The 11,721-nt window shown below is 41.3% G+C and overlaps 1 protein-coding gene across 1 annotated transcript in view; it reads left to right on the top strand.

Annotated features, from left to right (window-relative positions):
- Window positions 1-11,721, top strand: part of LOC144734601 (uncharacterized) — a 42,109-nt gene that overhangs the window by 23,706 nt on the left and 6,682 nt on the right. Inside the window, exon 6 of the mRNA XM_078616867.1 lies at window positions 10,591-11,099. Coding sequence (XP_078472993.1) covers window positions 10,591-11,099 — 509 coding nt within the window. The remainder of the gene's footprint in view (window positions 1-10,590; window positions 11,100-11,721) is intronic.

Here is an 11,721-nt window from a genome sequence, read left to right as displayed (position 1 = left end):
GTTCTTTCGGTAAAGTCACGTAGAAGGGAAGTAATAAAATAATAAAAATAAAACATAATAAAATAAAATAATTCTCACGACGTTTCGGCTACAACGCAAGCAGCCGTCTTCAGGTGAAGAATGAGACACTACCAAGCTAGGAGCTTATATATAAGCTGGGTTGGAGGTGGAAGAGCGCCTTAACAAAAAGAATGTGCATATGAAGAGGAATTTAGCATATTCATGGGAAATGCGTAGGAGGTGGGTGGGGGGGTTTCATAGTCATATTATGCCCATGCATTATGCAGGATCAGCAGCACCAAGGGAGGGTGCAGGGAGTAGCATTAACAAAGGAAAGGAATGTTAATAGTATGTAGCTGCAGTTACTAAACAACCACGTAGAAAACGAAAGTATAAACTACATAAAACACGAAAGTATAAACTGCATAGCACCATCAGTATACTTACTATACTCTACAATAAGCTGAGTTACTAACAGCAAGTAATACATTACAATTCTACGTCGTAAAAATTATATAATATGCTTCCATCTAAACTTTATTCTCTTACATCACACGAGCATACACCGTACTATATGCTGCCATAGATAAACCCAACATTAAATTATATACTGTATTGCTATACTGTATTCTTCTACCCACCCCAATGTGTATCACACTGCTATATGTTTACTATACAATTACGATACTATATATTTGTACATTGTATTAAGCATATAAATGTTATACTATTTGTTATTATATGCTGTACCATTGACCGTCGTGTCAATGGGTGAGTCGAAGGGGGAAAACTTGCAGCGGAGCAAAGAATCCATTCCCTGCGGAGAATAAAATGCCAGTGAGTGGAACGCGGTCTGAAAGTCACCGTAAACGTGAACACAATCAGTTAAGATCCGAAATGGTTTATTACGTCCTTCCAATGATTGCTAAGCCAGAATCCATCTTCTCGGTTAAAATTGTCTCTGTGTTTGTATATGTGGATCGCCTCATGAACGAATCTCTCATGATAGCCAGATGGCTTGCAGAGAACCTCTGTCTTGACATTGACTTCTCCAATAGCAATACAGTATATAATTTAATGTTGGGTTTATCTATGACAGTATATAGTACGGTGTATGCTCGTGTGATGTAAGAGAATAAAGTTTAGATGGAAGCATATTATATAATTTTTACAACGTAGAATTGTAATGTATTACTTGCTGTTAGTAACTCAGCTTATTGTAGAGTATAGTAAGTATACTGATGGTGCTATGCAGTTTATACTTTAGTTTTTTATGTAGTTTATACTTTCGTTTTCTACGTGGTTGTTTAGTAACTGCAGCTACATACTATTAACATTCCTTTCCTTTGTTAATGCTACTCCCTGCACCCTCCCTTGGTGCTGCTGATCCTGCATAATGCATGGGCATAATATGACTATGAAACCCCCCCACCCACCTCCTACGCATTTCCCATGAATATGCTAAATTCCTCTTCATATGCACATTCTTTTTGTTAAGGCGCTCTTCCACCTCCAACCCAGCTTATATATAAGCTCCTAGCTTGGTAGTGTCTCATTCTTCACCTGAAGACGGCTGCTTGCGTTGTAGCCGAAACGTCGTGAGAATTATTTTATTTTATTATGTTTTATTTTTATTATTTTATTACTTCCCTTCTACGTGACTTTACCGAAAGAACCAAGAAGGTATATCTTGTTCTCTAGTGGTAGTGCCTTACACTGATGATCACTACTGCAAGCCAACCTAGCAGCGTTCTGGAAAATATCGATCGAGATGTTAAGTCCTGGATGTCATGTTAGTTTTTATCAAGTGCAAAGCCCTTTCAATAAGGAAAAAGACTTGTTTTGTAATGATTATTTTGTATTAATATCAACCACTAGCCTTTTTCCCATCCAAGGACGGGTGTATTGCAGTAAATATGAAATGAGGGGGGGGTCTATGTGGAGGACGTCACCTGTTCATGATGATTAATGAGGGGGGCTGGCCGACGTGGAATGACGTCACGCGCGGGACACACAGACATTCTTGGCTCATTAATTCTAGATTTGAAGCTTTCGTGACTGCAAGGATTCATATTCTTAGGTTTTTTCGGTAAAGTCACGTAGGTAAAAAATTCAAATTAATAAAAGTAAAATAAAAATAAAATCACGACGTTTCGGAGGCAACACAAGCTTCCGTCTTCAGGTGGAACCGTCACAGCCCGACAGCTGTTTTATTTTACTTTTATTAATTTTAATTTTTTACCTACGTGACTTTACCGAAAAAACCTAAGAATATTCTTGGCTCATTATAGTAGTAAATGTCTGGGTTGCCCTAAGAATATCGGAGTGAATTGGGCATGACCCTGGTCATCATGTGCAATATATATTCCAGATGTAATACATGCGAATAGCAGTGCCCTTGTACAGCTGCACATGAGGAGGGTGGTAACTGATTTTTAATGTATTGGCCTTTGAGGGTGGAAAGACATGTGGCATTCATTGAAGAATGAAGCTGCATGGACAACAGCATTTGCATCCTTAATAAACCTGTCAAAATGAACATTGGCCAGAATTGAAACATCATTTGCCCTGCCACTCTTCGCTACAATCATAAACATGATTAAATCCGTTTCAGTCATTTGTAAAGGTCCTCAAGATCCATAAAGTAACCTCCATGTGGCTACTTTGTCGTATACTCCTCCAGAGGACCAAAGCAACCAATCTCTTGTCGTTTCATCTTCTTGGTTCTTTCGGTAAAGTCACGTAGAAGGGAAGTAATAAAATAATAAAAATAAAACATAATAAAATAATTCTCACGGCGTTTCGTCCACAACGCAAGCAGCCGTCCTCAGGTGAAGAATGAAACACCACCAAGTTTGGAGCGTATATTTAAGCTGGGTTGGAGGGGGGGAGGTGGGAAGAAGAGCGCCTTGACAAAATAATTTGCATATCAAGAGGAATTTAGCATATGGAAAATGCGTAGGAGGTGGGCGGGGGGGTTTCAAATTAATATTATGCCCGTGCATTATGCAGGATTAGCAGCATCAAAGGGAGGGGGGAAGGGGGGTAGCATTAACAAAGGAAAGGAATGTTAATAGTATGTAGCTGCAGTTACTAAACAACCACGTAAAAAAACTAAAGTATAAACTACATAAACAACTAAAGTATAAACTACATAGCATCATCAGTATACTTGCTATACTCTACAATAAGCTGAGTTACTAACAGTAAGTAATACATTACAATTCTACGTCGTAAAAATTATACGACGTACAATTGTAATGTATTACTTACTGTTAGTAACTCAGCTTATTGTAGAGTATAGCAAGTATACTGATGATGCTATGTAGTTTATACTTTAGTTGTTTATGTAGTTTATACTTTAGTTTTTTTACGTGGTTGTTTAGTAACTGCAGCTACATACTATTAACATTCCTTTCCTTTGTTAATGCTACCCCCCTTCCCCCCTCCCTTTGATGCTGCTAATCCTGCATAATGCACGGGCATAATATTAATTTGAAACCCGCCCGCCCACCTCCTACGCATTTTCCATATGCTAAATTCCTCTTGATATGCAAATTATTTTGTCAAGGCGCTTTTCTTCCCACCTCCCCCCCTCGAACCCAGCTTAAATATACGCTCCAAATTTGGTGGTGTTTCATTCTTCACCTGAGGACGGCTGCTTGCGTTGTGGCCGAAACGTCGTGAGAATTATTTTATTATGTTTTATTTTTATTATTTTATTACTTCCCTTCTACGTGACTTTACCGAAAGAACCAAGAAGATGAATCCCTGCAGTCACGAAAGCTTTAAATCGAAAAAATCTTGTCGTTTCTTCAATGTGCAGTTGTGCTCGGGCATCGACGTTTTTGGTCACTTGATACTTCCCGCTGTCATATTCTCTGAATTAATAAACATCTTTTCCCTGTATCTTAAAGCAAAGCTCTGGGGCGTGTTTAATAATCCAGTAGGTGTGTGTGTGATGAATCACGATTGTATACGTATGTAGTGGAATAGCGCTGGCTGCTGTCTACAAAGTGTAACTACAAGATAGGGCAGTACACAGATCAAGAGACGACAACCTGCTAGCAGGTTCCAGAAGGGGGGCGTGGTGAGGGCGGAGCAAGGCTACGCCGGGAGGATAAGAGGAGGCCTTGAGCCAGAGCTCGGGGCTGTTGCTGAAAGTGGACCCCCTGGCCGAGCTGCTGTTCGTCACCACCATCGACGCCGTCTTCACCATCACTGGGTGCTGCGAGCTAGACAGCCTGCCAACTGTTTAGTTAGATAGTGCCGCCGACAATAGACGGTTGTGTGTGTACAGATGTATATAATAGTGTGCACCCCCGTAGAGGGTGTATAGTCCCCATTGTGAGTAAAGAATAAAGAGGTGCCTGCAAGTATTACTGTCTCCGATCTGCGTCACTACACGTGCATTAACACAGTGCTGCATCTTTCCGCAGGACCTTATAATCCATGCCTCATTCATTCAAGCTTTTTTTTAAATATATAAATGCCTTGTATAAAGGTGTCAGTTTTGTACCAGTTTAAAGGGTAAACCCCTACTACTATATCTGGTTAGTTTATCAGTTACTCCCGCAATGTACGGTATTTTGATCGTTTTAATTACTTGGGCAGTTTCAATGCTCGTGTTATTTGATTTGGTTTTGATATTCAATGCCCTGTTGATTTGTGCATCATTGTAATCATTAATTTGCAGCGCTTCTTTAACATGTTGAATTTCACTTCTCAGACTGTCACCATCTGACACTTTCTTAGCTCGATGAATGAGCATCTTGATAAGAGCAGATTTCTGTGTTATTTTACCATTTAGACCCCGTCCGAGCAGAATATCCATAAATGGTAGAGTTCTGTGAGCTTCCACTTCCATGGTGAACTGTATGGATGGGTTTTGCGAGTTGAGATTATTTAGAAATGCGTTCAGTGTATCTTTGCCGTGTGGCCAGACCACCAATGTGTCATTCACATATCTAAACCAAGCAGATGGTTTTAGTGTGCTTGAAGCTATTGCTTTTGTTTCAAAATATTCCATGTGTAATGAGCGATTTCTGCGACACATAGTGTCTTCTTTTATTCTGACACGAGCACAACACAGGCAAACTTGACCTTTCTCATTCTGAGTACAACACTTAGATATTAACGTCTCCACTGGCTACACACACGGCCGATCACTCGGCGTGGGCCCACCGCCCTCACTCGTCTACGCCGCTGGCGGGTTTTAACGACACATATATTTACGTGATCTAACCCCAAAAAACCTCGATTATGGATGATATTGGTCGCGAAAGCCTACCGTGTTAAAAAGGGCTATGTTGTCAGCGGAGCGGTACTGCAACAACAACGAAAATTCACAACACCTGTTATGCATCGTGGTCACCCATTCAAGTACTATCCAGGTTCAATCCTGAATTATGGCAAGCTCTGTCACATTCTGGATGGTGTATTTTTATGATGCTTGTTTGCCTAGGAAAGCCTCACTGACTCTCATGACTTTTTCAAGAGGGCCCTGCCAAGGCTGCCGAGTTTTTGCAATTGGAATGGTGACTTGCTACGCATAATTGTATTCCAATTTAGTCAATTTGCGGGTATTTTCTTTTACAAATTTGGCAAGGACTATGAGACTGCCATATGGTAGCCTACTTTTGCGATTGACCTGTTAAGCAGGCGACGGGCCGGGCCATGTTATCCAATAGGCCACATAAGGCAATGTTGCCATAGGTCCTACGAAAACAAGTTGACCATGTGTTTTCTAATGTTTGTATGTATGATAAAAAAAAATGTAACCACGATACCATCTTGAATTAATATATTTATATGGCTGATCGTTGGAATTCCTTTGCAGTGGTAACAAGTCGTTGACTCGTTGCAAGCGACGCGTATTACACCTAAGATAACGTCAAACAAATATTTAAGCTTAAACGACATGCGCTCGTGCTGGCAGAACATTTTATTTGTTATCGACGAAAATGAACGGCATCCTTTTAAAGCTGCGTCATCCGATATGATAATGAGAGTAAACAAAAATTAATTGAAGACATTTTCGCTTAGAACATTTTTAGGCTTATCTTGTTTGTTTTCTCTTCGGTAATTTCAAATTAAATCTGCGTATCCACTGCAGACAGCGTTCTTGCATTGAAGTAAGGCACAGACTAAATAATGAACGTATCAGCGGTAACGACAACTGTCCAGCGGCTGGACGAAGTAACGCATGAAACAAGCGGCCGAAGGACCTACGAAAAAGAAGTGCATAGGGCCTACAATAACCTTAATCCGGCCCAGGCGGCGGGTATTTTAGGTTTTTTTTACGGTTATTGCAGCCGCAGTATAATAACTAGGGCGGCCGCTCGATACCGAACCGTCAATCTTTGCATCAAGAGGCGAACGCGCTGCCACGAGTCAGCGCAAAAAGTGTAAGTCTTGGTTCATAAAACGTGGATTGAAGTAGAATTAAATTGCAGGAAAGGAAACGCATTTTGGTTCGGAAATTTCCATAAAATTTTCTCTGCCACTATTTGTATAAATTTTGATCCTAACCCCCCTTTGTCACACGGCGTCACAAAAAGTCAGACCCCCCCCCTCAAATATGACGTCACAAAGCTCTGCCCCTCCCCAAAAAAATAAAACATGCTTCAAATCGTTCGCTTTAAACTATTGTCATTGTAGTGCGTATTTAATGTGGCGCTGCACTCTGATGTTGTAGGAGAAAACATTTATTAAAACGTCTATTTAATTAAATAGAACGTGTTGTCTATATTTTTTTAAAGTTGCGCATTTTGATGTGACGTCACATTTCTCACCCCCCCCCCCTCGTCACACATCGTCACAAATGTCTGACCCCCCCCCCCTCAGGTGCAGGTGCGTGACGTCATTTAGGGCCACTTTAAATACGCACTACAATGACAATAGTTTATAGCGATTTGAAGCATGTCTTATTTTCAAAATGGAAATATGGTTGGGGGGGGGGAGAGAGCTTTGTGACGTCATATTTGAGAGGGGGTCTGACTTTTTGTGACGAGGGGGGGTGGGGACAAAAATCGTCAAAAATCGCGTGACGTCATTTATGGACGGCCCCATAACATAACATTAGTAACGAAAGCGTTCAAACTGATCTACGGGTCAACCGATCGCAAAATCGCCGCCGTCCCTAACGGGGCGAATCAGCCGTTTGTGAACGGGGAGGCGAAGCGCTCCTGCGTGCAACTTCAACGATCATCAACTTAACATTTGGCGTCTCGTTACGCGTTAATTTATTTTTATTCTTTCTCCAAATGTGTGTATTTGCGACGTTTAATCGCGCTTAAAGAACCGACAGATTATCGCCCTACCTACGTAAAGGCAAGTTCGGCGGCGTGGGCGGAGGGGGGCATTCTCTACCGATGTAATAATAAACAACGGAGTTCATTGTCAATCCGCTGCTGAATGAAGGTTGTGATCGGTCGTTTGACCATTCTCATAGCTATGCTATACTGTACACTACATTACTATACACTACACTATACACTACATTACTATACACTACACTACTATACACTACACTATACTACTATACACTACACTATACACTACTATACACAACACTGCTATACACTACACACTACACTATACACTACACTGCTATACACTACACTATACACTACACTACTATACACTGCATTACTATACACTACATTACTATACACTACACTACTATACACTACACTATACACTACACTACTATACACTACACTATACACTACATTACTATACACTACACTACTATACACTACACTACTATACACTACACTATACACTACACTACTATACACTACACTGCTATGCACTACACTACTATACACCACTACACGACTATACACTACACTATACACTACTATACACTACACTACTATACACTACACTATACACTACTATACATTACATTACTATACACTACACTATACACTACACTATACACTACATTACTATACACTACACTATACACTACATTACTATACACTATACACTATTATACACCACTACACGACTATACACTACACTACTATACACTACACTATACACTACATTACTATACACTACACTATACACTACACTACTATACACTACACTACTATACACTACATTACTATACACTACACTATACACTACATTACTATACACTACACTACTATACACTGCACTACTATACACTGCACTACTATACACCACTACACGACTATACACTACACTACTATACACTACACTATACACTACATTACTATACACTACACTACTATACACTAAACTACTATACACCCCTACACGACTATACACTACACTACTATACACTAGACTATACACTAGACTATACACTACATTATACACTACATTACTATACACTACACTATACACTACACTACTATACACTACATTACTATACACTACACTACTATACACCACTACACGACTATACACTACACTATACACTACATTACTATACACTACACTACTATACACCACTACACGACTATACACTACACTATACACTACTATACACTACATTACTATACACTACACTATACACTACACTATACACTACATTACTATACACTACACTATACACTACATTACTATACACTATACACTATTATACACCACTACACGACTATACACTACACTACTATACACTACACTATACACTACATTACTATACACTACACTATACACTACACTACTATACACTACACTACTATACACTACATTACTATACACTACACTATACACTACATTACTATACACTACACTACTATACACTGCACTACTATACACTGCACTACTATACACCACTACACGACTATACACTACACTACTATACACTACACTATACACTACATTACTATACACTACACTACTATACACTACACTACTATACACCCCTACACGACTATACACTACACTACTATACACTAGACTATACACTAGACTATACACTACATTATACACTACATTACTATACACTACACTATACACTACACTACTATACACTACATTACTATACACTACACTACTATACACCACTACACGACTATACACTACACTATACACTACATTACTATACACTACACTACTATACACCACTACACGACTATACACTACACTATACACTACATTACTATACACTACACTATACACTACACTACTATACACCACACTATACACTACACTACTATAGACTACATTACTATACACTACACTACTATACACTACACTATACACTACATTACTATACACCACTACACTACTATACACTACACTACTATACACTAGACCAGGGGTCGGCAACCTACGGCTCCGGAGCCGCATGCGGCTCTTTACGGGCTGCTTCTTGACGATATGTACGTGAGTGCAGTATATGTACTCAGATGCATTGCGGCTCTTGAAATACTGAATTTTGTACCGAATTGTAAAGAAATGGCTCTTCTTGTTATTTTGGTTGCCGACCCCTGCACTAGACTATACACTACGATACACTACTATACACTACTCTACACTATCTTGATTTGAAGCTTTCGTGACTGCAGAAATCCATACTCTTTGTAACGAGTTGATAATCATCTTTCGGAAGATGGCCTTCAAATTTATAACAAACACTTTTTATTTCAAAATAATTCCAAGGTTTGAAGTGCATCTCACATTTTGGAGCATCTTAGAATCAAGAGAATATGGGAATTGTACAGTTTTTTTTGTTTGGGTGAGATTACCCATCACCCAGAAATGTCTGTCCGTCCCGCACGTGACGTCACTCCACATTATGCCCACCCCCCCTGCGTGACGTCACTCAATATGAGGCCCACCCCCCTCATTGATATTAATGAGTGGGTGGATTTTTACACTAACGCAGAGGAAGGTCGAGCTGAATTTAATAATTTATTACGCAAAGTCGCTTCAAATATGACGTTCCTTTACAGAAAGTGATGGTAAAAAATAAATCTACGCTGCACAGTGCTACATCCGTGCGTGACGTCACTGCAAAAGAGGCCCCCCCTTTCAGTAATATTCTTGCCCGCGTGGAAATTTACACAAACGCACAAGAAGGTCGCGCACTGCACATGCTGCACCCCTCCCCTCATTAATAATCATGAGCGGGTGACGTCACCCCACATGCCGCACCCCTCCACAATAACCATGAGGGGGTGACGGCACTCCACATGCCGTACCCCTCCCCAATAACCATTAGCGGGTGACGTCACTCCACATGGGGCAACCCCCCTCATTAATAATCATGAGCTCTCTTTTTTCTTCCTGATGACGAACGCGAAACGTGGTCGTTTTTTTTATTACTTTTTGTTATTTTCTTTGAACCTATCTACGTGACTTTATCTAAAGACCCAATGAATAATCATCAGCTGAACAATTTTTCTATTGAATATTTCAGATTTATTGCAATATACACTCATCCTTGGACGGGCAAAAAAGCTTCTACATTTGATAATTGTATGTTAAAAATTAAGATTACCATTTGTTAATGCTTGAAGGACACTGCATCTTGACGCTTTGATGTGAATCTAACTTTCAACCTTTTTGACCCTACACGCTCTCGCCCTCTGCACATCCCATCAGGATGGCGTGCGCGGTGGCCACCCCGGTGCTGGAGCCGAGCGGGGACTTCCCGGCGTGGCTGGAGGCGCAGGGCGTGAACGCAGAGGTGGCCAGGGCCATGGACTCGGAGCTGGGCATCCGGGACTACGGGGTCCTGCGCGCCTGCGTCGGGGACGGCCTCGTGCAGGCCGAGCTACTGGCCACGGCGCGCGACCGCCTGCCCTTCGGCTTCTACGCCGTGCTGCGGCAGGTGGTGAAGGCCCTGCAGGGCGCTGAGCCCCACGACGCTGGGACGGCGCGCTGGGACGACGCCGCAACCTCCTCCAACCCCGGCGACGTGACGCTGGGAGGCTTGGTGGACGTGCTGCTCGCGCTGTTCAGCGGCTTGAGCCGGGAGCTGCTGCTGTCTGTGCGGAGGTTGGGAGCCATGGACAACCAAGGAACATGTACTGGGGTTTCCACTTCAGCCACAAGAGTGGTCACACCTGAGGACAACACGATGCATGAAATGGATGAATACACAATGAATGGTAAAGGTGCAGTCTTTCCAGGAGCTGATAAAGCAGTGAATAATGTTGAGATTCAATCAAACTTGCTGCCCAGATCCAATTTCTTGGATTCTAATGTAGGCAGCCAGCTCACGGTGGCGTAATGTTATCTCCCTTTCCTGATACGCAGGAGATCGTGGGTTCGTTCCCAACCTTGACGCCTGTATATTAGGGGTTTGTAAGTTCTCCCTGTGGTCACATGGATTTTTCTCCGGGTCCTCTATTTTTTCGCTACACTTAGAAACATGCATTTAGATTATTTGTTGACTATAAATTCCCACATATTTTTATAGCCACTTCAATGAGCTGTCATGTGTGGCCAGGTCACCTCTGAAAAATAGCTCAGAGGGCTTTATCTGGTAAAATAAAAAATAGTTTAGATTCAACTGGGTTATCAGTGCTGGAAGTTCATGGTCTACGCCTGGTCACTAATGACTGCAGAAAAAAACAAATTTGGACATTCCTGCTTTGAGTACTGTATTACATTTATATTTTTGACTGCCATGCGATGAACTTTACTCTCAGTGGCAAAGTGGCTGGGAAAGTTCTGCCCCCTTATCTCACAGGAAGGCCTCTCAAGAGGTACCTCTGTAGTATCCGGTTC

The sequence above is a fragment of the Lampetra planeri genome, chromosome 3 (assembly GCF_965212315.1).
Source record: "Lampetra planeri chromosome 3, kcLamPlan1.2.h2, whole genome shotgun sequence".
Classification (NCBI taxonomy): Eukaryota; Metazoa; Chordata; class Hyperoartia; order Petromyzontiformes; family Petromyzontidae; genus Lampetra; species Lampetra planeri.
The sequence above is the reverse complement of the archived record's forward strand: the minus strand, read 5'-3'. Positions and strand labels throughout refer to the sequence as shown.